This window comes from Ambystoma mexicanum, chromosome 1q (assembly GCF_040938575.1).
Source record: "Ambystoma mexicanum isolate Mex_15411 chromosome 1q, UKY_AmexF1_1, whole genome shotgun sequence".
Taxonomy (NCBI): domain Eukaryota; kingdom Metazoa; phylum Chordata; class Amphibia; order Caudata; family Ambystomatidae; genus Ambystoma; species Ambystoma mexicanum.
The window spans coordinates 317,480,731-317,505,860 of record NC_090922.1 but is presented as its reverse complement, the minus strand read 5'-3'; the positions used below and the strand labels follow the sequence as shown (position 1 = coordinate 317,505,860).

The following is a 25,130-nucleotide window of genomic DNA, read 5'->3' as shown; positions in this document are numbered from 1 at the left end:
TTGTGATGAACGCATTTGCTTCTTCCCCATTCTCAAGTCTCTATGGCCTTAGCCTTCAGTTACACTTACCCAGCACAGGGCCCCCTTAACCCTTAGTAGCTCCAGTGGAGAGCCTCCAGACCAGGAGACATTGTTATTTTTCCATTGTCTGTTTCAAGTGCTATTCTTTTACTTGTCTCACTGCTGCCTCAGAACACATTTGATCGCTCAGGTATTGCCGACCGACCCGGGAGCAACTCTGATCGCTGCAGTATTGCAGCCCTGCTCATCACCTCTGCGCTGCGCACTCCTCATCCTGCCTACCCACAGGCGGGCCTCAGTCAGGCTGCCTGCCAGAGAGGAGCGCGCAAGAGCAGCGGGTCGTTCTCCAACCACTCTGGGTTAGACACGAGTTTATGGTTGCTTAGCAAGCATTAGCTTGAACACTCCCCGACAGACAGACGCAGTGGCGCTGTGGCAGGCGCTTTTGCTTTGTTTTAAATAGTTTGTTGGTTTCAACAGGGGTCCCCTGACCCTATTAAAACAACAGACTATTTTTTAAACAAAAGCTCCAGTACAGGGGTCGCAGGGCAGGCACCAGGGATAGCAGCTGCAACCACATGGGTAGTAGTGGTGACCACAGCTGCGACCTCTTGCGATCTCCAAATGATGTCCGTTGTAGTTCTCATCAAGTACAATAACTATGTATTGAGTTGTAAGAATGTGTTAAAGCAAACAAAGTGAAGGGATTGAGATGTTGTATGTATGTATGTCCACGCGGGGTCACCTGCGCATGAGACCCACATGGAATGATGGGCAGAGGTCATGGTTAAGCAGCCATTTGCTATCCATACTGCACAGCTGGCACTCACCCCTCTCCTCATTAACTAATGAAAGTTACAGATTTACCTTCTTCAAAGAAGAGTGGGAAACTAAGGCACTCTTCTGCTTGAACCTCAAAAGTTAAAATGGACACATAAACATGTGAACAGGAACATACCTTTTAGCGTGGCGGAGCTCTGATTACAATATATGGAGGATGCTGCATTAGGAAGAATTATTTTAAAAGTAATTGGAGTGTGTTGGAGAACATTGCCTACTTAACACAGCACCTTGCACAATAAAATGAAAAGAATGGGCCTCATTACGACCCTGGCGCTAAGTGATTAACAGCGCTGTAAAAGGCTGCGGCGCCGTTAACCACTTAGCGCCTTACTATGAGGTCCCTTTGCGGGACCCGACCTGAATGGCTGGTCTGGACCAGCCGTTAAAGTAGGGACCCGCAAAGGGACCTCGCAGGCAATTACGGTACCGCAATTTGCGGTACCGTAATTGCCGCCTTACCCATTCCCATTGAGCCCTATGGGGCAAAAATGGGAATGGGGAAGGGCCATGGTGAAATGGGGAAATACCGCCCCGCCAACCTTGGAATGGGGCGGTATTTCCCCATTTCACCATGGCGGACTCGTTACAACACCGGCACCAACCATGGTGCTAATAGCGCCATGGTTTAGCGCTGGTGTTGTAATGAGGGCCAACGTCTGCTGCTCAAAAGATATAGTGAGTCTCAGGAAGAGGGGTGAAGGTCACAGAAAAGTCAAGGGGCCTCATTACAAGGAGTACGGAATGCGTTAGACGCATTCCACACTATTACGAGGTTCCCTCGCGGGACCCTATGTGGACGTCTGGTTTAACCAGACGTCCATAGCAGGTCCCACGAGGGAACCAGGGAGCTAACAACGGGCCCTCTTGTAATGGGCCGGTTGTTAGCTCACTCCCCATTCCCATTGAGCCCTATGGGGGCTCGAATGGGAATGGGGAAGGTCTGGGTCCGGGTTCCCTGAATGGGAAAATACTGGGCCCTCCATACTCGGAATGGCCCGTTATTTCCCCATTCAGGGAACCCTGACCCGGATACGGTTTTGGAGGCAGCCATGGCGCCAATAGCGCCATGGCTGCCTCCAAAGGTCATTTGACTGCTTACAAATCTAACGATATAAAAAAGGCTTTTTCTGTCAAGAACACTTGCATTCTATGTTGTATTCAGTTCAGCCTGTAAAACAAATTTGGTTTCAGTCAGCAGAATGTCCATATTTTCATTAAATGTTATATAATTCAGTCAAGTATTTTTATTTGTAGTTATCAGTAAGTGCTTTTCAGTACAGGATGTCTGCAAATAGAATAATAACCTGCAAGGATTTCAAGATTTAGACATTCTTTTCACTGTATAGTTTAACATTTTCAACATAAATCATATTGTTTTCAATGGTGAGCATAAACATCTCAGAATACGAAATAAAGTTCTTACTCACTTGTATAGTTCTTGTCATTGCATAACAGATGGGAATTTAAAGTCTATGGTATCACTATTTCACCTTTTCATATCATTCTTTCCTTATATTATATGTCACTTCATATTTTAATATATGCAATTTGATACAATACATTTTTGCTTCAATGTCTTCAATATACATACACACATTGGAGCATGTTATATATATTTTTTTCTACCAAAATATGTGTTAGAAATGTTGTACTATGTCCCTAGCTGTAAATATTGCCCTTTTTTATCTATATAGGAAACTTAAGGAGCAAGATCTGTTTGCCGAATACATTACTCTACCACAGTTTTGTATTAGCCCAACAATAAATACAAAATGGATGAACAAAATGTGAGGAACAGAAATAGAGGACACCCTGCAGAGCTGCAGTCCACGCAAAGTAAAGAACCCAAAACGACTAACCTACAGAAAGAGGTAAGGTGCTTTAGCTTGAGCTGTGAGGTAATAATATTACATTTGTGCTCAGTTATTCATGCGGGACTCCTCTTGCTTCTCGGTTCTGTAATATTAGGTGTTACTATTACCTCATATAATCATACTCAAGAAATTGACCACAGAAGGATTTCACCCTTTGTCCTGCAAGTTGAACACAGATGCCAATGGGGAGGACTTTACTCACTGAGCTATCTTGCGAGTCAAAAGGAGTTCCAGGCATGGACATTTCCCTCAGAATATCGATTATTTTTAAATAAGGCACCTTCAAAATGTGCTCCAGGTTTCGGTATGTGTCTAACACTCAGATATGCAAAGAGGGCTAAATGCCCCCCTCTGTCACTCTGATCCCATTTGGGATGCTGGTGTGGGGTGTTGCTCTAGGGTTTTTTATTTATTTATTTTATTTATTTATTACATTTATTACTCGCCCAGACCCATGGGTATCACGGCGAAATTACAGACATGTTATAACTTATTATACAGTGTCATAGTTAACAGCCAGGAAATCAAGTAAGACATTTTTATACATTAGTACAGTTGTATTAGTATAATTGCTTACTTATACTATATTGCAGTCAGTCAAATGGGGTGGTAATGAGGCTAGCGGAGGTTATTTAATATTTGTTGAATAACCAGGTTTTCAACGCTTTTTTAAAACCTAATAAGGTAACCTCATTTTTGATACTGAGAGGTAGTGAATTCCAATGCAACGGAGCTAGGATTTTGAAACTGCTCCCTCCTGCTCTGCTGTATTTGTATTGTGGTACTTCCAAGAGCGCCAGCTTGTTGGATCTAAGTGTCCGACAGGATGTTTTTTTCTTGAGGGTATTGTTGAGGTAGATGGGAGCTTTGTTTAAGATGCATTTATAGGCTATACTAAGTGTTTTGAAAATTATTCTGGCTTCAATTGGCAGCCAATGGTTTTCTCTCCTGATATTGGATATGTGATCAGATTTCTTTATGCCTAGTGTCACCTTAAGAGCTTTGTTCTGGAGTAATTGCATTTTATTTATGTTAGATTCTAGATGTTCCTAGATATACGATATTGCAATAGTCCAATTTCGATAAAATCAGGGCTCTGGCCACTGTGATACAATTTGTGGGAGTAAGGAATTGGCGGCTGAGTGCAATAAGGTTAGCTGTGTAAGCTGTAGAAGAGGAGAGGGCAGATATTTGTTTGTGCATGGTGAGGTTGGCATCAATGTATACCCCAAGGGTTTTGACTTGTTTGAGTACTGGGATTTGTGTGCCGTCGATGTTGATATGTTTGTAGTCAGGATGGAGGGCGCTCAATCTTTTTTGAGAGCCCACGATGAGAACCTCTGTTTTCTCGTCATTGAGGCAAAGGCTATTTAGGGCCATCCAATTTTCAATTATAGCATATACTTTGTTAATGGTATGTGTGTCATAGGTGTAATCCCCCGTAATGGGGATGAGGATCTGGGTGTCATCTGCAGAATTTGTGTAAATGACACCCATATCGTCAAGGGCTGAGAATAGGAGCTTGGTATATGCATTATAAAGGGTAGGGGAGAGGCAGGATCCCTGGGGGACTCCTATAGGAACTGCAATAGGGTCAGCTGCATATTTTCCGATGGCAACTCTGGAGGTACGGTCCATTAAAAAGGATTTGATCCAAAGTGTGGCGTTATTAGAAAAATTCAAATCTTTTTTTAGTGCATTGCATAGTTTGTCATGGTAGCAGAACATTGTCCCACAGGAAAATGAAAGCCATTTATGTTGTTCGAAATGACAGCTGCAACCAGGGTCTCAACAGTGACTTAAAGCAATCGCTTGCCCTGAGACCCTTTTTTAAAATGTTATTTTAAACTTTGTATTTATTAATTATTAGAAAATGTTTTCTTACAAAACACAACATCGTCAAAGAATAATGCTCCAAGGGCAAAAAAAAAGAAATACATGTCCCTCCATCCTCCACCCCCCAAACAATTGCAATTAACAATTGCAGGATCTCACTTTCTAACATTCTTCTAAAACGTTTGTGCTCGTGCAGGAACAGGGTAGGCGCAACCATGTCTTGATCAAATATTCTCAATCTCTTTCCGATCCCCATCACAGTATGGTTCCATCCCCCAGCTACCCTCCCATAGTTGCGTCTGTCTGCAGAGGGATGTTCACCAACGAATCAGCTCTTTATGACATAGATGTTGTCTTGCTCACCCACCTTGGCTCAGGGCGTCGAGGAACCCCATTGAAGAACAAACAGGGCCTACTCTTCCTGGAATGGTCCCATGTGGTCGTTTACCATAGCCGTTAATTTCTCCATTATAAAGATATCCCATAGTTTGTGTAACCACCCTGTTTTGCCAGATGTTTGTTTGTTTGTTTGTTTGTTTATTTATTTATTTATAATGCATGCCAGACCCAAAGGTAACCAGGCGCAGATGTCCGTGGGTTTTTCCAGTCTGCTCAATCTTTAGTCTCCCTGCTCTAAACATTGCTTCCCACATTCTCGGTAATCGATACTCGTCATTATTTTTCAGGGGAATGCTCATCAGTAACTAAAGTTGGTCTAGTGTGAGTTGAACCCCGTCACCTCTTTCATCCAACTCAGGAGTTCGGCCCAAAAGATCTGAATTTGAGGACAGTGCCACTATGTATGCGCCAGCGAGCCTATTTGCCAGCATCTATGAGGGCATAATGTAGAGACACCATTTTCCATCTTGGTGAGTTTGAAGGGGTTTCTATGCCGGTCATGCAATATCTTTAATTTGTATTCCATTGTTGCCGTAAAGCGATTGCCAGGTACATAAGTATGCCTTTAAGTCTTTGTTCTTCAAATATGGACATTGCCTCCCGGCCCACCATTTGCACAACTTAGGAGGATTGCTCAGGGGCAACGTGCTCACAGAGCAACACAGGTTCGATCCCCGGGTTTGCGCTTATAAACCTCTGGGTATTAAGTGTGTTATAAATAACCAGTTGTAATGTATAACTTCTTCATATCCCCTCAGTTCTCCATCTGCAAATAATTAATCTGCTCTTTCGAGGCCCCTGTTGGACCATTTTGCATACTGTGAAACCATTTCTGGGAGAAATCCAGTGGCCCACCCCATAGAGAACTCAGTGGATGGCCAGGTGATTGGCTTTTCATTCTGAACTCCCTTGTGCCACAGAGGCCAAAGCACCTCCAATGTCAGATGTTTCCTGATCCCAGCTGGGATAGACCTCAGGGGAGACCAGAGCAAATCCCTCAGCTTATCGGGTTTCGTTGCCATGTCCTCCAAATATGACCAATACGTCCCTAGATCATCCCTCATGTGTTCAAGCAGAATCCTCAGCTGGGCTGTTTTTATGGTACAACTGAAGGTCTGGGAGGTCAAAACACTCCCCACACTCCGTTGGTAGGGTGAGAGTTGATTTCTTGATTTTCAGTCTCCTGCATTGCCAAAACAATTTGGAAATCATAATTTTTTTTTTAAAAGAGTCAGGAAGGGCTGATGGGATAGCAGAGAACAAGCAGAGAACCCGGGGGAGGACATTCATATTCACAGAAGTCATTCTCTCATACCATGAAAGAGTGAGCGAGTTTCACCTCTCCAGATCGGCTCTAAGTTAAGGGCAGTTATTTCTGATAAGTCCCTTGGAATCTGGACGCTGAGATATAGTATCACCCAATGTTCTACCCTCATTCCCAGCAGTCCGACATGGTGTTGTAGACTAGTATGTTGGCACTGTACGTTTATAATGCTCAATATCTGTACATTAATTTTCAGACCTGAAAATCGACCAAATGTTTCAATTGATTTCAGGAGTTCTGGCAGAGAACTGTGTGGATCCTCAGAGTAGGCCAAATGTCATCTGCGATGAGGGATAGTTTGAATTCCACCACCCCACATCTTATACCCTTTATGAAGGAATTTTCATGAATAGCTATTGCTAGGGGTTCCATCGAGAGTGCATATAGCAGCGGTGAAAGGGACCAACCCGGTCTCGTGCCCCTGGAGAGATGAAAGGGGGTTGAAAGGCCCCCATTAACTTGAACCCTTGCTGTTGAACATTTTTAAAGCGCTGCAATCCATTTCCGGAAATTCGGTCCCAGCCCCATATTCTCTACAACTTTCATCATGTAATGCCATTCAAATGCCTTCTCAGAGTCAAGCAAGATCAGCCATGCATCTATGTCCTGTTCTTGGGCGTGATCAAGGAAATCTATAGTTTTTCGGATATAATTTGATCCTTGCCAGTCTTTGATAAACCCCACTTGGTCGCTGTGGACTAATGAGGGAATGAACCCCTCCAGTCTTTTGTCCATTAATTTCACCAGGATCTTCACATCCGTGTTGAGCAGGGAGATCGGTCTGTATGAGGAACAGGATGTGGGGGTCTCTCCCTTCCTTTGGGATCACCATTATGCTGGCCCCCATCATCGAGTCTGGCAAGTCCATCGTCCCCCGGTCTGGTACCCCCTTTCATGTTCCTTATACAGACTATTTCCTCATCAGTAATTGGGGAACCTAAGAAAGTGGAGGAATCTGGGGAGATCCCAGGTATCTTTAGTTCGTCCATGAATTGAGTAATATGGGAACCGTCACCCTCATACTCAGCCGTGTACCGGCTTTCGTAAAAGATCTGAAGTTCCCTCCCAATGCTGTCCATATTGAGTTTGGCTGTCAAGTGGGTGAATCGCTGTTACCCTCTTAGATTTACTTTTCTCTCTAAGCTACCAAGACAGAATTTTGTCTGCTTTTTCGAAGTCTCATGGTATTACTGCTTCAACAAAAGGTGGTTCCTCTCTGCATCCTGTAATAAGAGGTACTTGAGTTGGGACTTGTGACATTTTAACTGAGCCACAGAAGCAGGCGTGATTTATGGTTGGATAGCCTCTATTTTTCCCCCAAAGGGCAGTCTCCTCTCTTTGCCTTTCTCTTTTCTTCTGGGAGCCAATCTTGATGAGTTCCCCCTCAATCGACGCTGTAAACCCCTCACACAGAGTGGCAATCCCTACTTCCTCATTATCATTAAACTCAAAATACTCCTTAATACTCGTGAGTAACCCCTGGGCAATTGCTCTATCTTTCAGTAGCAAGTCGTTGCACACCCACCTGCCCATGCACTGTTCTCTTGTCCAGTCCCCAATCCTTGGCAGCACCATATCGTGTTCAGACCACGGCACCGATTCAACGTTTGTTTCTACCATATATGGTTTCAACTCAGTGTCAACCAGAATAAGGTCAATCCTGGGAAATGATTTGTGTACCTGGGAATTAAAGGTGAAAGGATGGTCAACCCCACTCTGAACCACCAGGGAGTCCATCAGCCCCAGATCAGGATTAATCTCAGCAAATCGACATGAATCCAAATCCTTAGGCTGGGGTACGGGTGGGTGCTTGAGTCTTTTCCTGCCTTTGAGGGGGCCTAGCACCATATTAAAATCCCCCCTTTGATTAACAGACAATGTTGGGGAGTCCCATATATCTATGTCCTCGACTTCAGCAATGGCCCCCAATTACTCCAACCTTTATGGGGAAGTTATGGGTCACAATCACCACGTTGGTATCCTTTACTTCCATGTGACCAGCACACTTTGTGGTGGGTGCGGGGGAACTCAACCCGTCCCAGGCGCTGATGTTAACGTGTGGCGGACTTCTCAGGCTTAAATCTCGAGTCCAGCTGTCTATCTGTGGGTGGGCTGTGTTAGAAACAAGGCATGATTGGCGTACCACACGGATGGTAGTGCTTGAAGGGTCTTTGAGCCTGCCCCCCACCCAGTCTTGGGGGTGGGTGCCCACAATATTATTCCAAGACCTGGAGCTGAGAATGGGAGTGGATATTTAACTAAGCGATGTGGGGGTTCACACATGATCTTCTGGCCATGCGTGTTAACCGTTCAATGGGCACCGTCTTTTATAAATGCTATGTCCCTGGGGAATCTACCATGGTGCGATGGCTCTGTAGTCAGTTAGCTGGGGGAACGGTCCCCTAGATGAGTCAGAGTAGTGGCCCATGGGCCCTTGCAGGAAAGCCACTGACTCTTTCTTGTTTCCCCCACCCCTTAATGCGGGTTGTGGTAGGCCCAGTGCAGTCCAGGCACTGAGTGTACAGTCCAGGGCCTGGGAGTGTCACACAGTTACTTCCATGTGCCTCCAAGCACTCTTGGGCCTGGACTCTTCCCTTCACATGCGAGTTCCCCTGGGTCCGAAAACACGTGTTTCCTCCGTTTGCTCCTCCCTCCAGCTGCAGGTCCTTTGGCGCCTTTCGGCCAGAATTTGTACTGAGTGCGCACTTTATGCTTGGGAGGGGGTTGCAACATTCAGATGTTAGTCATGGGTAGGAAAACAGTGCCTCAAGTCCTGTTTTCACCTGGTGGGTCTGGAGCGCAGCAGACAGGCCGTTAACATCTGCGTGCTGCCTGGTGGCCTCTCGGAGATCCTATTTTAATGTAAAATTGCGACTTTGTTTAATTCTTTGAATGTTGTTACATAAGTAGACAGTACCTTGCTATTCTTAGCTTTGTTAATGTCTGTATTTATCTATTTGCATATTGGCTATCTTTTTGTGTTTACAATGACACAACATCATGATCTTATAACTCATTCTTAAAGACTTATTTATCCTTTTGGCATCCCAATTCCTCGATGGTTGTGTTTTTAATCCGATACAAACCTTTGCATGTGTATAGTACATGTCCCATGGCGACCTACAAGTCACTCTGGCCTCTTTTAAGTCTTGTCCTCCTTAAACCCTATGGGGAGTTGAGAGAGCCTTTGGTGGAAGATATGCATTTTCTATATCCTTGTGCGATTCCTCTCATTTAGATCTAAACTTGACACTAGCCTTTCTTTCTCTCTCTCTCTCTCTCTCTCTCTCTCTCTCTCTCTCTCTCTCTCTCTCTCTCTCTTTCTCTCTCTCTCTCTGTCTCTGTCCCTTTCTCTCTCTCTCTCTCTCTCTCTCTCTCTCTCCCCTCTCCTCGGATGCCAACTAACGTTATATAGTTAGCTCCTTTCATTCCAAGCAATCCACTTACATTTCTGTTTGGTTAAATTGGACTCTCTCACCCCATGTAGTTACCACATAACATTGCTACATCAGTACCCCACAAATTGGCACATAGCTTATCCGTGGCAACTCCCCAGAGCCTTTTACAGACTTTGTTTACCTCCTTTTTCTCTTTTGTTTCACATACCCTCAACCCCATCTTTCTTTGTGCATGTGCTAGTCTCTCTTCTGTCTTTACTCATCTGAAGGTATAAATGGTTCACCCAGAGAGCAACACTCCTTAAGCTATGGCGTTCATTTTAAGATAAGGCTAATATCATGCTTGTCGCAAAGCAGTGGTAATTCGGTTCTTGCTATTGGTTTTGCACTCTTCTGGTACTTTAGTTTCATTTTCCCCGCACACACACTACCAGAACATTCCCGTCAATGTATCGCTTAAGTCTTCCTATTCCCACGGTCCTGAGGGAGCGCCATGACGGCACATAATACGGACTGACTGGTTTGTTTATTTCAATCACGATTCAAAGTGAAATATATGTTACAAAGCTCTGCTAAGAAGTAACAACTAAGGGTGCCAAGGAAGTCTTTTGTGTATAAACTTCAACACTCCAAATGACAGACATTATTTGAATCCAATGTGAAAAAATATGAACAGAATTGTTTTCAGCCCCTTGCGCCAGAAGGACACACTCTCATTCTTGCCACAGGTCTATGCCTTTGTAGAGAAGGTAAGCCACTCTACAAGGTGGCTCCAGCCGTACAGTCCAATTAAATGCATTCAAGGGCAGCATACGAAAACATCTTTTCTATTTGTTTTCCCACAATCCTTTGAGAATCAGGTTACCGTGCCGACATACTAAAATCCTGAATCCAGCACTGACCTTTGCATTTACACATTACACCTCAAATTCAGATGAACATATTTTCAGAGATCAAGATAACCAACAGGGAAAGTTTGGACGTTCGATTATTTTAAAGTTGCGTTTACCGTCTAACACAACTATCTGTCCAAAACTTCCTACCATTTGACATATGAGTTTCTCATGTTGCGGGATATAACAGCAGCAAGCAATTATAGGCTAGGTATCTCAAGCACAAGGCATAAGTCAAAATTGCTCCAAAGGACTGATTCACAAAACCTTTCTTTGATTTGATTTTGTTCCGGGTATTTCTATAGCCCAGATCTAGCTTCGAGACCCAGTAGATCATTGTATATTGATAAACTTAACAAGGAATAGAGGATTGCAAGCGCTGCCGAACCAGAAAATAGGTCCTAGAGGGAAAGGCAGAACATACTGGAGACTGAACACTACTTCCGGAGGTGTGGCAAAGACATAAGCAGGTTCAGAAACAACCTAAGCGATCACTCAAAGATCCTCCAGAACCATCACACGCCTTTTGGCAGCTCATCAAAAGCATGCAATGCATTCCCTTCAAAATGATAAGCAGCAGGGGAGTTGCTAGGTCTGGAAAAGACCCGGGGCTACGCTGATGTTGGGACTGGGGGCTAGCTAGCCTTTTGGCTGTAGCTCCTGAGATTCTATCCAGGGCTACAACCAAAAGATCAGGGGCTATAGCCCCCTTAGCCCCCCCTAGCAACGCCCCTGATAAGCAGTATGACTAGTGGTGCAAGTGCGTTAGGTTTAACGCATGTGTCAACATGCCAGGGTTTCCAGTTCTTATGAGCACCACATTCCTCGCCTTTGTGCATACAAGATTCAAGGGCGGCCACACAGAGCTTTGTAAGAATAAAGTGAACACATTCTTGCAATGGAAAGAAGGTACCAGTGCCCCTGTGACCTCTCTTTTCCCCTCACCAACCCTCTCTTTTTAATCCCCAGGACCAGTGACAATTGGCAACCCTCCCCCATACCCTACCCAGCTCCCTTCCCCATGGCTCTTGACACCAATGGCTGGTCCATTGGTGGCCATTGAACCTCCCACATGGCTGATTGTGCCTGATCCTTCATCTTCCCCCTCCTTCAGTCACACTGTGTGAATAACTCTTTGCTTTTATACATTACGATACTGTCCTGCACAAGATAACATATGCCAACGGTTCTAATGTGTACTTCTCAATTTACTGAGTGAATGACGCAGTATACAAGCTGAATAACATCAAATAAATTCACAGAAAGGAATGAGCATTCGGGGGGGGGGCATGCAATCCATTCACACACTGGTTGCTCTCTAGGCAAATCTCACCCTTTCGTAGGGTAAGGCAGGGAGGCATACTTGCTCCCTGACTATTTAATGTATGCATGGCAGACATAGGAGACAATACCTGGATCCTGTTTCCTACATCTCCCCGAAAAGATTCATAACTTGAGCCCCATCTGCATGGCATATGCTGATGACCCAGGTAGGTCTACAGCGTATAATCAATGGTTTTAGTGACTTTGTGCGTGCGAACTCTCTTAAGATAAATCCGGCACAAACCAAGATTATGCATTGTGGAAAAAAAAAGAAAAGTACAAGGTTCCAAAGGAAAGTAGGGGCGCTCCATGAACACAGGGGTGATGTTCTTAAAGCGATTTATCCTCCTGATTAGATCTGCTACAAAAACCTTGAGATTCCCTCCAAGAGTTCTGCCTTGCTGTTGGGCTTGTGTGTGCACACTTTAGGTACACCTTACGTTGTGTCCGGATCACCTCGATGGGATATAGGTTAAGAGATTTTGGGGGGAGTTCAGACCCAAGTGAGCCTGTGTCCCCCCCATAAAGGCTGCTGCAGAGCAGTGCATGAGTTCATCGTCCTGTGCAATGCAACATTGATGGGTTTCCTCTGAGCAATGCTGCCTTGTTTTATGCCATGTCATGTTATTGATTCCTTTACACTGCACACATCACCACTGTTATGTTATGTTATGTTATTTTGCACTTATATAGCGCCTTATATACCATTGGTATGGTCTGAAGGCGCTGGTAGGTTGAACGCCCTTGGGAACCGGAGTTCTAGTCAGTAGAGGGAGGAGAGAGGGTCCAATAGGTGCGAGTGCGCATCTGGTATGTGTGCAGCTGGTGCGAAATTTCCTGTGGAAGCTGCTTCATAGCGGTAGGTGTGGTGGCTGAGAGGTCAGGAGTATGTGTTCGAATCTGGCGGGAATTATCCAGACCGAGAGTGGCAGCGTAAGGCCTGAGGAGAACGCCTGGCTGGGGGTGCGAGACCAGCAGTGATTACATAGAGTGATGTGGAGTGAGCGGCGTCAGATGTTGATATGAGAACAGTTATACCGAATGGTGTCATAGTATCTCTGTGTTCTAGTTGGGTGGTGGTGTAAGGAGAGAGTAAGCGTGGGGTGTGATATGAGGTATGATCTTTTAAAGGATCCATGCATTCTAGGTATAACATGGACTTCATGCAGTTAAGCGATTCGTCCGTTCTGCACATTCGTCGGCCCTCCACCCGTCTTCTCGCCACACACGTCCTCTCGCTACACATGTCGTTTCGCCACACACGTCCTCACGCCACACACGTCCTCTCGCCACAACACGTCTTCTCGCCACAACACGTCCTCTCGCCACAACACGTCCTTTTGCCATCACATGTCCTTTTGCCACCCACGTCCTCTCGCCACCCACGTCCTCTCGCCACCCACGTCCTCTCGCCACCCCCGTCCTCTCGCCACACATGTCTTCTCGCTACACACGTCCTCTCGTCACAACGCGTCCTCTCGCCACAACACGTCCTCTCGCCACACACGTCTTCTCTCCACACACGTCTTCTCTCCACACACGTCTTCTCTCCACACACGTCTTCTCTCCACACATGTCTTCACTCACTACACCCGGCCGCCCTCCACACCAGGCCGCCCTCCACACCTGGCCGCCCTCCACACCCGGCCGCTCTCCACATCCGGCCGCCCTCCACACTCATGGGCCCTCAACACTCATGGGCCCTCAACACTCATGGGCCCTCAACACTCATGGGCCCTCAACACTCATGGGCCCTCAACACTCATGGGCCCTCAACACTCGTCCGCCCTCAACACTCGTCCGCCCTCAGCACTCGTCCGCTCTCAACACTCATCCGCTCTCAACACTCATCCGCTCTCAATACTCATCCGCTCTCAACATTCATCCGCTCTCAACACTCATTCGTTCTCAACACTCATCCGCCCTCGACACTCATCCGCCCTCTACACTCATCCGCCCTCGACACTCTTCCCCTCAATAGGTCGGTGTGATGGTGCTAGTTTGGAAGCCGGTTGGTTTTAGGAGAAGAGCCAGGTTTTCAGTAGTTTGCGGAAGGACGTTAAGTCCTCAGTTAGGCGGATGTGGGGTGGGAGCGAGTTCCACAGGGTTGGAGCTTGGGCTGAGAATGATGTTCCGCCTATCCTGATTGAGTTTGTCTTAGGAATAGTTAGGAGGCCGGCTGAGCTTGATCTTAGGGTGCGAGAGGGATGATATGGTATTAGTTTTTCTTGAAGATATTGAGGTCCAGTTTTATGCAGTGCTCGATGGGTGAGGCATAAGGTTTTGAAAGCCACCCTACGGGCTACTGGAAGCCAGTGCAGTGTCTTGAGGGCTGGGGATACGTGGTCTCTTGGACCTAGCTCAAGCAGCATTTTGGCTGCCGCGTTTTGTGCTCTTTGGAGTTTATTCAGCTGGTAGGCATGGATTCCGAGGTATAGGGGGTTTCCGTAGTCCAGTCTGGATATAACGATTGATTGGACGGCAGAGACTCTGTTCGGAAATGAGAGGTATGGAAAGATGCGCCTGAGGGTTTTAAGGTGGTAGTGGCAGGACTTTGAGACATTATTGACTTGGCGCGAGAGTGTTAGGCCGGAGTCTAGGGTGCAACCAAGATTTTTCACTGTGTTGGAGGGTGTCGGTGAGTTGCCCATGGCGGGTGGCCAGGGAAGAGGGTGCGGAAGAAGATCGGAGTTGCCGCACACCATGATTTCTGTTTTGGCGGGGTTTAGCAGGAGGTGGCTTTGGGTCATCCAGCGGTCAATGTTAAGGAGGCAGGCTGCCAGGTCGGGTCGGGAGTTGGGTTTCGAGTTCAGGAATTTTAAGATTAGTTGGGTGTCGTTGGCGTAGTTGTAACATATGATGTTGTGTGAGCGAATTATTGGCGGGAGGGTGATCAGGTAGAGATTGAACAGCAGGGCAGATAGACATGCTCCTTGAGGGACTCCCGTGTCGACTGGTCGAGCTTGGGAGGTAAAGCTGGAGAGTGTAGTTATTTGGTGCCTGTCTTTGAGGAAAGAGGCTATCCATTTAAGAGCGGTTCCACGGATTCCTAGGGAGTGGAGGCGGTCTAGGAGGATTGAGTGATTGATCGTGTCAAAGGCAGCGGATAGGTCAAGGAGGATTAGTGCTGCGCATCCTGCGGCGTCTGCTGTCATTTTGAGGTCATCCCAGATCGACGTTAGGGTGGTTTCGGTTCCGTGACGTGATCTGAAACCTGATTGAGCAGGGTCTAGGAGGTTATTGGCTTCGACAAAGGCATTTAGTTGGGAGTAGACGGTTCGGTCAATGAGTTTGGCAAGGAACCTGGTGTTTGAGATTGGGCGGTAGTTTTTGACGTCGTTAGGGTCGAGCGAAGATTTTTTTATTAGAGGTTTGACGTATACCATTTTGAATGTCTCGGGAAATATACCGGAGGAGAGGGAGTCGTTTATGATAGATCTTGCGTGCTCCCCTGCGCAGGTAGAGGCAAAAATTCCTTTAAGAGTTTTAGCTGGGCAAGGGTCTAGTGGCGATCCAGATGGTTTGCGGGCAGATAGAAGTTTGAGAAATTGCTCTGGTGATAATGGACTAAAGGATTCGAACGTTGGTTGCGTTGAGGTCGCAGGTGAGGGGCTGGCCGGTGCGGGCGGCTGAGTGTCAGTTGGTTGTAGGAGAGCCAATTTGGTGTTTAGAGTTTTAGTCCTTTCAATAGCCGTGGTGTAAAAGTGGAGGGAGAGTGAATCACACAGTGATTGTGACGGGGTCGGGATGGTTGTGTTACAAGCTGGATTGGTGAATTCTGAGATGATTTTGTGGAGTTCTTTGCTTGGGTTTTTGGAGTTTAGGATTCGGGTGTTGTAGTGGGCTTTTTTTGCTTTCCGGATTTCGGCCTTGTACTGATACAATTGTCGGGCCAAGGTGGTCTTGCTCTCTTGGGTTTTCTCTTTCCGCCAATTGCGTTCGAGGTATTTGTAATGCCGTTTAGTGGTTTTTAACTCAGGAGTGAACCATCTGGGAAAAGGGCCAAGGCGTGATGATGGTTTGCACAGGGGAGTGAGTCGTGTCAGCGATGCATTGAGCCATGAGTCAGAGGCTTCAGGCGTTAGATGGTTGTGGGGACGGTAGGTAGGTGGTCGAGACTGGAGGAGTGCCTCGGCTAGGTCAGGGGTGATTCTTAGTTTTTTCCAGCACTTGCGTAGGTTCGGAGGCTCAGATGTGCGTATGGGAAGGGGGCTGGGAGAGTGGATGGTGAACGAGAGAATAAAATGATCGGACCAGATGATAGGGGTGGGGGGCTTTAGGTGAATCAGGGTATTGGAGCTAAAGATGGCATCGAGAGTGTGTCCTTTAAAGTGAGTCGGGCCGTTTATGTGGGGTTGGAGGTTAATTGCATCTAGACCGTCAAACAGGGCGTGGGTCATAGGGTTGGTGGGGTTGTCGAGCCATATGTTGAAGTCTCCAAGGAGGGTGAGGTTGGGATGATTGATTTGGAGGGAGGCGATGGAGTCACAAAGGTTGCTTGCGAAATGTCTATCGTAGCCAGGAGGCCTGTAGATTATTAGGAAGCTGTGTGAGAGCGACGGGGAGAGGGATAGTTTGACGAGGAGCGATTCACAGGATGGAATGGAGGTTTGGTTGTCCATGATTGTGGCACGGAAGCGAGATTTGAATACGAATGCTATCCCCCCTCCTCTGGACGGACGGTTCAGTGGGATGAGGCAATAGTCGGGTGGAAAGGCTTCATTAGCGATTGGGCCGAAGTCATCAGAGAACCAGGTTTCAGTGATGAAAACTAGGTCCGGTTTGACAGAGGTGAGGAAGTCAAAGATGCAGTGTCTGTTTTTAGCTACAGAACGCGCGTTAAAAAGGATACAGTTTACATCTGCAGGCAGGGTTGGGTTTGGTGCTTGGGTGGGGGGGGGCGGAGAGGCTGGAGGGAGGGGGTTAAGGTTGGTGATGCTAGGGAAAAGTGGGCGAGTAAAGAAGTATTTAGGCTTCGGGCGTGGTTGGGTGGTTGCTTGTGATAGGTTGATCGGGTTCGGGGTGGGGGATTTGAGGAAGGGGAGTGGGCGTTTGGGAGTTTCAGTTGCAGTCGAGGAGAAATCGAGGGAGAGGGGTTTCAGGAAAGGAGAGGCCACGGGGGAAGGAGGAGAGTGTGGGAGAGAGGTGCAGGGTCGAGATAGGGGAGGCGACGAGAGCTGAGAGGTTGAGGGGGACCAGGAACGTTTCCTCTTTAGTTTCTTTGCTGTAACTGATGTGTGAGAGAGGGTAGGGGGGTCAGAGGGGGAGAGGGAAGCGGCTTCGGTTCTTGCTAGTGCAAGGCGTGCAGTTTTTAGGGATGGGAAATGGTGCGGTCGGCCGGTGAAAGTGGTAGGGGTATGGGGGCAAGGAGGGGGTTGGGCGAATGGAGGGTCGGGTGTGCTAGATATGATAGTAAGGAGGGCGGGAGTGGGCACAGTGGGCACTGCTGGCAGGTCGGCGGTGGGGTTTATGGGATGTGTGGTCTTAGGGTGGGTTGCTCGCCATCGTGCACCTCTGGCTTGGTGTTTGGAGAGGGTGGTGGCAAGGATTGCGGACGACGGTGGGCTGATATGGGAAGGGGGGGGCGGGAGGGAAGGCGGATCGGGGAATGGAGGTGGTCCACGGGAGTCGTTTCTGACAGGAGTGGGGGGAGTGCCTGCACTCATGATTGGTGCGAGCTTTGGGTTGATTTAGGAGGGTTTCTGATTGTAGTTCAAGGGTTGATGATTAACGCTTTTTTGGGAGACTTTCGGGTTCAACTGGTCGACGACTTATTTGGTGCTTTCTGGATACAATTGGGAATACTTCTAATGCAACTTTTCTTAGAGAGCTGTTGGGAGCAGCTTCTAGATGTAATTGGGATTACTTCAAATTCAGCTTTTCAGGCTATTGGGCGCAACTTCTAAGTGCAGTCAAGTAGACTTCTAATTTCCACTTATCATAGAGGCTAATGGGTGCAGTTTATAAATGCAGTTTGGAACACTTCTAGATGCAGTTAGGAACACTTCTAATTCAACTTTTCCCAGAGAGGCTATTGGGCACAACTTTTAAATGCGATTGGGAGAAACTTCAGGGTGCAATTAGGAACACTTCTAATTCAACTTTTCTCAGAGAGGCTATTGGGCGCAGTTTCAAGATACGATTGCGAGAAACATCTAGGTGCAGTTAGGACCTTCTAATACAACTTTCTTAGAGAGGCTATTGGGTGCAACTTCTAAAAGCAATCATGTACGCTTCTAAATTCAACTTTTCTTAGAGAGGTTATTGGGCGCAACTTCTAAAAGCAATCATGTACACTTCTAGATTCAACTTTTCTCAGAGAGGCTATTGGGCGCAGTTTCTAAATGCAGTTTAGAACACTTCTAGATTCAGCTTTTCTCACAGAGGCTAATGGGCGCAACTTCTGAAAGCAATCATGTACACTTCTAAGTTGAACTTTTCTTAGAGAGGTTGTTGTGCGCAGCTTCAAGATGCGATTTGGGAACACTTGTAGATGCAGTTAGGGATACATATAATTCACCTTTTTCAGACAGGCTATTGGACGCAACTACTAAATGCAATTATGTACACTTCCAAGTTCAACTTTCTCAGAGAGGCTATTGGGCGCAGATCTTAAATGCACTTGTAGATGCAGTTAGGACATTTATAGTTGAGTTTTTTCAGACATGCTATTTGGGCGCAACTTCTAAATGCAATTGTGTATACTTCTAATACAACTTTTCCCAGGGAGGCTATTGGGCGCGACTTCAAAATGCAATCATGTGCACATCAGATTCAACTTTTCTCAGAGAGGTTATTGAGCGCAGCTTCAAATGCAATTGGGAAAATGTCTAGGTGCAATTATGACACTTCTAATTCAACTTTCTTAGAGAGGCTATTGGGCGTAACTTCTAAAAGCAATCGTGTACGCTTCCAAATTCGGCAATTCTCAGAGAGGCTATTGGGCGCAACTTCTAAATGCAATCATGTACACATCAGATTCAACTATTCTCGGGGAGGCTATTGGGCGCAGTTTCAAGATGCAATCATTTACACATCAGATTCAACTGTGGTGGTCTTAAAACGCTGAAAGGTGATTTTCGACCCTGCACAGAGTAAAATCCAGACGGTGGTCTGTGGATTAAAAGGAAAGAGGACAGAAGGTGAGGAGGGGGGTAGAGGGAGAGGAAAAGGGACACAAACAGGCTGACATGAGATAAAAAAATGCCAGGGGTGGATAAAAGAAAGGGTGCATGCTATTGGCTGGGATGCATGTAAGTTATATTTGTTTGATCTACATAATTTTTAACCTAGTTGAGTGAAGACAGCAGCCCAAAAAGGTTGGCCACCCTTTTGTAGGGGCAGTTAGCAATATAGTGCAGAAATGATCAGAAATGATCGTTGGATTCATGGTATGGATGTGTGACGGCCTGGAGGTGCGCTCAAGAGTGCTTATGAATTGTGGAGGCTTCTCGCCAGGTAGCCATATTGAATTCACTCCTACGGAAGCTGGCAGTAGATCTGATCATTCCAATCCCACATACAGATACGTCAGAGCCAAGAATGGACCCTGTGCCGAGCGAATGCACGGGGGGGGGGTCCCATGAAGGAGAGTCGAGAGATGAATATCTTGCCCATCAGGGGCGCACCAAGATTAGCTCAGAGTAGATACTCAAGATTTGGTGTCAGGCTTGTCTGTATATTGAGCTAGAATGTGAATGAAGCATACCAGTGGATAGCTGTAATTTTAAGTGACGTAGGTGATCCTTCTCTCACTAGGTCTGCTTGAAGATGTATGGTTACTTCACTGCAAACTGAATCTAATTGTCTGGAATTCAAAGTGTTCCAGGGAAAGGAGGGAATAAAGTAATGCAGCCTTAGTTGTACTTAGCCTTACAGATAAGGGGTGGATCGGCCACATTTAATCCCTAAAAATAGGCAAATACTCCCCAAAAATAAAAATAGGGAGTGAAAATACTCCCAGCAAGAAATTGGAAAAGACATTTAGAATCTTGCGCCCCTGCATTCGCCCTCACAGCTCCATGGATATGTTTGGAGAAGTAGTGCATGTAGTACCACAGGAAGAAACTACAATTATAACTGCCCGATCAGAAGGTGTAAACCTGTATTTTTTAATGCGCGTGAATAACTCGGTGCAAAGAAATAATCATTACACAAACATTTCTGTGTTTCAGTTAAAACATATTTACTTGCTTATAAAATACTCTCATTGTGAACTGGACTTTACTCCCTAAAAAAGAATTTTACTCTGAACTTTAAATGGCCAGCCAGATGAGCAGAGATATGATAGGATATGATATGGCATTTATAACACGCCTATACACAAGTGTTTCAAGATTGGAACAACTGTGAGAGTCAAAAGGAGGTAAGGGTAAGTGGATGGGGCAGGTTGTGCAGGGAGGCGATGAGGGGAAATGTGGTGGGCGGGGCTGACTAATTGCCAGTGCCTGGTGCCTGTGAGCCAATATGGCAGTTTCCCACTGCTCCGGACGCTCAGAGGGCGGACAATATAAGAAAGTAAGGCCTACGTTCTGAGCTTCCTGATTGCTGGGAGCCTCATCAATGTCACCTCCTGGGCTCTAATTGAAGAAAAGAACATCCTCCTGCTACTCACCAAAATATGCTATCCAGTAACTGACCCGGCAGTCCTCCACTTCCGGCTCAGAGCCCAACGGGTATGGTAAATTGCACCTATGCGTACCATGATCCTGTGATCCCACAACAGGACTGCATTTGGCAGCCAAACTGTCCTCTCATCCTCTTGTTGCAGCAGCAGCTTGTCTATTACCTTGCAGGGGTGTCTTAAGTAAAGGATAAAAAAGGGACTGTTGATGCACAGTACTGCACCCTATGGTTACTAAATGTTCCTAAGGCAAATCAGGACACCCTAATCCTGTGCGACATGGCCATGCTTATAGATTACTACTAAGGCGTAGTCAAAACTTCTTTAAAATATATTTACAAGATAAGGTTCACTCTCCATCCACCCAACAAGCATTCCACACACTTACAGACAGGGGCAACTAGTATGTATGGCCAGTGGGGCGCCTATTTCTCGCTTGAGTGGTAGGCAGCGCAGTCCTATTATTTGCCGGTGGACTGTGCTGCCTGCCTCTAAGCAGGGGTGTGCCCATGCTATGTTTTGTTGCATTGCATTTTTTTTTGCACAATGCGCAATGATGTGAGACTAGCGTGGCATAGGAAGGTCAGCCCCACTGCCTCTCATTATTGCACTACTAGCGTAGGAGCGCGCTGATTCATAGGAGAGGAGTCCTCTCTTCTCCTGTCAGCCAGCACATTCTGCGTGGGACGGGCTTCCGGCAGGTGTTGTGGATGGTGTTGGCGTGCTGAAGGTGCGAGGTGAGTGCAAATGTGTTGTGTATATTACATGATTTGTTTTTATGTATGTGTGCATTCAATGCATGCAACTGATGTTGTCTGAGTGCGCATGTAGGAATGTGTCCACGTGTGAATGCTTGTTTTTATGTTTGACTGCTGTGTGAATGCACAAGTGAATGAGAGAGTGTGTGTTGTGTGAATTTATGAATGCTAAGTTGAAAGAGAGAGTGTATGTTTTGTGAATGTATGAATGCCTAGTTGAATGAGAGAGAGTATGCTGTGTGAATATCTGAATGCCTGGGGGAATGAGAGAGTGTATGTTGTATGAATGCCTGGGTGAATGAGAGAGTGTATGGTGTATGAATGCCTGGGTGAATGAGAGAGTGTATGTTGTATGAATGCCTGGGTGAATGAGAGAGTGTATGGTGTATGACTGAGAGAATGTGTGTGCCTTCCGTATGCAGAGTGTATGACTGGGAGGGGTTGCTTCTGGCTGCATTGGTATCACTACTGGGAATCAAGGGTAAAGCAAACATGATTTATATGACCCAGCTAGTCTGACACATATTGGTGCAGCCCGTCTACCTATACTGTCTTGTGGGGCATGGTATTTTTTACTGGGCATCAAGGGTAAAGCAAATAAGAGTATTATTACGTTGTTTGACTGGCTTTCATTGGTGCGGCCAGCTTGGATGTACTTTTCTACTGTGGGAGGCTATTTTTACTGGCAAAAGCCAACAGTAGTAAGTTCTTACATAGTAATTATGACATCTATTTCTGCATTCTGCATGGATATGTATGGGCACAGCCAGTATGCAAATGTTTTTATACTTCCATACACTGTGGGCAAAGGTATCATGAACGTGGTATGGAAAGCTCTCCTGTGCACCATTGGTGACTTATCTTGATTGGATTTGTTCATGTGCTCCATACAAAACTGATTGCAAACTTTGTGGATTTTTACCCAATTTTTCACCAAATGTGTGTTAGAAAATGCACCGTTTTAACCCATTGATTTAAAATATGTTGTGGGGGAGAAGCACCCTACGCCCCACTGGGTTGGTTCAGGTTGGTTCAGGTTTCCTCGCTATGCTTGGTCGCAAACCATTACACTACTCTAATTAAAAAATTCACCATCCGCGACTGCTCTCAGAAAACCCTTATCAAGCTCCCCCATAACATTGTTCACCCCATTGATTCCAAACTTGAGCACTGTAGATATCAGTTTGATATATCTTAGTATATTGCTTCTCTGCAAAATCTCAGTTTACTTATTTTGTGCATTACCTGTACTGTATATTCCTAGGTTGATCATCCTCCAAGATATATTGCCAGGGTCAGTGTATTTTTATTTTGTAAAACCCCAGCTGTTGGCAGATATATGTAATCATATAAATATAAATATAAAAATAAGTTTCCCAGCTTAGTTACTATACCACAGTCAAGTTGACTGAACTACACTTACCTGTACTGTTCCTCATCTGTGGAAGTGATAATAAATGGCAGACCGGATGAGCAAAGTCCAGAGGGTGACAAGTCATTGCTGGATTCCACAAATGTAATACCCAGCCAATAAAGCTCCCTCAGCTTGGTGCTCATCTCTGGGCTCCGGCATTTAGGCGTTGCTGGGACAGAAGGTACAGGTACTACAGGTGCATTAGCTGAAAGGTTGCAATGCAAAATGAATAAATGCATGTGGTAGGATGGTGGGGGGATTGGATGGGTACACACGCTGCATAAATGTCTGCAGTGTAATTGTTTATTTGAGTACTGTGTTAACTACAGTCATTTCGATTTCAAGACGTGTGCAGACCAAAATCACCCAACTAGGCAAAGGGTGTCCTGAGAACTGTGCAGGAGTTTAATATTTTCATATTTGTATTTGTATTTGTATTTATTTGTTTATATAGCGCTTTACACCAAAACGCTGCACAATTGAACAACTTGATACATAAAACATAAAACAGGGGGGGCGTGGCCTGGAGCGCCAACAATGAGGTTGCTCCTTTGATGGCCTCTGTTCGGGACCCGCAGCACCTGATGAAACGATAATCTTCCCGCGGCCATCCAGGGATGATCTCCCCACCTGAGGCAACGTTAAGGGCAGTGGCACTCCAGGCAAGCTAAAGGGACTCCTGGACCCCCAGGAACTCATGAAACGAGCAGAAGTTGGGTGGCCCCCTAGCCCGGGGTGCTGTCTCCAAGATGGCGGATGGAAAACTGGAATCCCCTGAAATGCAGAGAGGTGGCCAAGAGGCTCTCCTGAGGATCCCCGGGGCTGGGGATTGCTCGAGGTGGGACCAAAAGTGAAGGGGATTTGAGTAAAAGGACTTGCGAAGCCAGAGTGAGGCCAACGGCTGCACGAGTGAACAAGCTGTCCCCTCCCCCCCTTCCCGATATTCGTAGCACTCGTGGTGGGGCTCCGGGACCCGGCGGGCCCCTGCCGCTGACTGGCGGCCATGAAGCAGAAGAAGCACCATACCCGAACGGGAGTGAAACCCACGCTGCTTCCCGAGGGTCTAGCTCCCGAGGCCTGGCGGTTACTCCAGAGGCGGGTCGCCGTCTCCAACCTGCTCCTGACCAGAGCCCTCATGGCCCTGAAGCTCAAGAAATTAACAAGGTGGGGGGGATAGGAGCGTAACCAAGCAGCGACAGGACCCGCGCTGTGACCCCAAGGCACTATCCTAGAGTCTCTCCTCCTCCCTCCCCACCAGCTGGATCCGGCACTCTGCACCCACAGAGGCGCCTCATACGTCCCACGGATCCGGAGGAGGCAGAAGAACAGATAAAGCGGCAACACCAGTGGGGCCCTGAAGTTGGCTCTAAAGTAACTGGATCGTAATCCTCACCCCCCAGCCTGCCACTGAAGAACGAACCCTGATCCAGCGGTAGCTCCCAGGTGGATGTCCTGGTGTCCCTGGGTGCGGTGGGTGCTGCCTGGGTCTCTGAGCAGCGCTGTCTGGAGACGTCGACACCCGCGCTGGAGGCGCTCATTGCGCCCTTTGATCCGGCGTCTTCCTGGGGCGCCCTGGCCTGCATCCCAGTGACGACCCACGATCGGCCCCTGTCGGCCACAGCGGCCTGAAGGCTCCCCCCTCTGCTCCGGACCTTCCCAGCCCGGACCTTCCCAGCAGTGATACAGGTCCTATGTGGCATGCTTCACCCAGGAGCTCTCCTGAACGTCCCTATAGCTCCTACTGGCCACCTGCAGCGCTGGATCCCTGGTCACGTGACCCCTTTCATCCCACCAACCTGGCAGCTTCCTGGGTCGCCGCAGCCCACTCACCTCCCCCCCTCAGGTCACTGGCGATCTAAGGACCACCCGTACCGGCGAGAAAAAAACATCCCACCTCCAACTAGGCCCGGCTAAAGGTGCAAAGGGCCCGGCCGAGAGGCACTTTACGGCTTTCCCGAGGGTGCTTACTTCGGTTGGTCGCTGGGCCTCTAGCAGGCTCGATTCCCAGTAAGCCGCTTGCTGAAACCACCCCGGACGGCTCTCGGGGCTCCGCGGCTAAGGCGCCCCTTCTTCTAACATCAGCTGGCAGTGCGGGGTCCCCGAAATAGGCCCTCCAGATAACAGACACCCCTGCCCCACACAAGAAACATCACGCGCTGAGGCTAGCCGCAGCTTGCTCACACAGGGAGATCTGACTGCTACTGCAGTGGAAAACAGGATAAGGGTGTGCCGACCTTTGAGTCCAGCCGGCTCCCCCAGAGAAATTAGAGCAGACGCAAGAGGCCCCGAACCAGGCGTCAAGAAAGATGACGAAGCTCGTCAAAGGAACCAAAAGCTCAGGCATCTCCACTATGCTACTTGCGACTTACAAGACCAAGCAGCCAGACTCCCCCAAATTCACCCCACAGAAGTCCTCCGAAGAGC

At 47.1% G+C, this 25,130-nt stretch overlaps 1 protein-coding gene across 1 annotated transcript in view; it reads left to right on the top strand.

Annotated features, from left to right (window-relative positions):
• The window catches only part of SLC7A9 (solute carrier family 7 member 9), a 659,969-nt gene that overhangs the window by 67,434 nt on the left and 567,405 nt on the right, over positions 1–25,130 (top strand). Inside the window, exon 2 of the mRNA XM_069639081.1 lies at positions 2,559–2,735. Coding sequence (XP_069495182.1) covers positions 2,637–2,735 — 99 coding nt within the window. The 5' untranslated portion in view covers positions 2,559–2,636. The remainder of the gene's footprint in view (positions 1–2,558; positions 2,736–25,130) is intronic.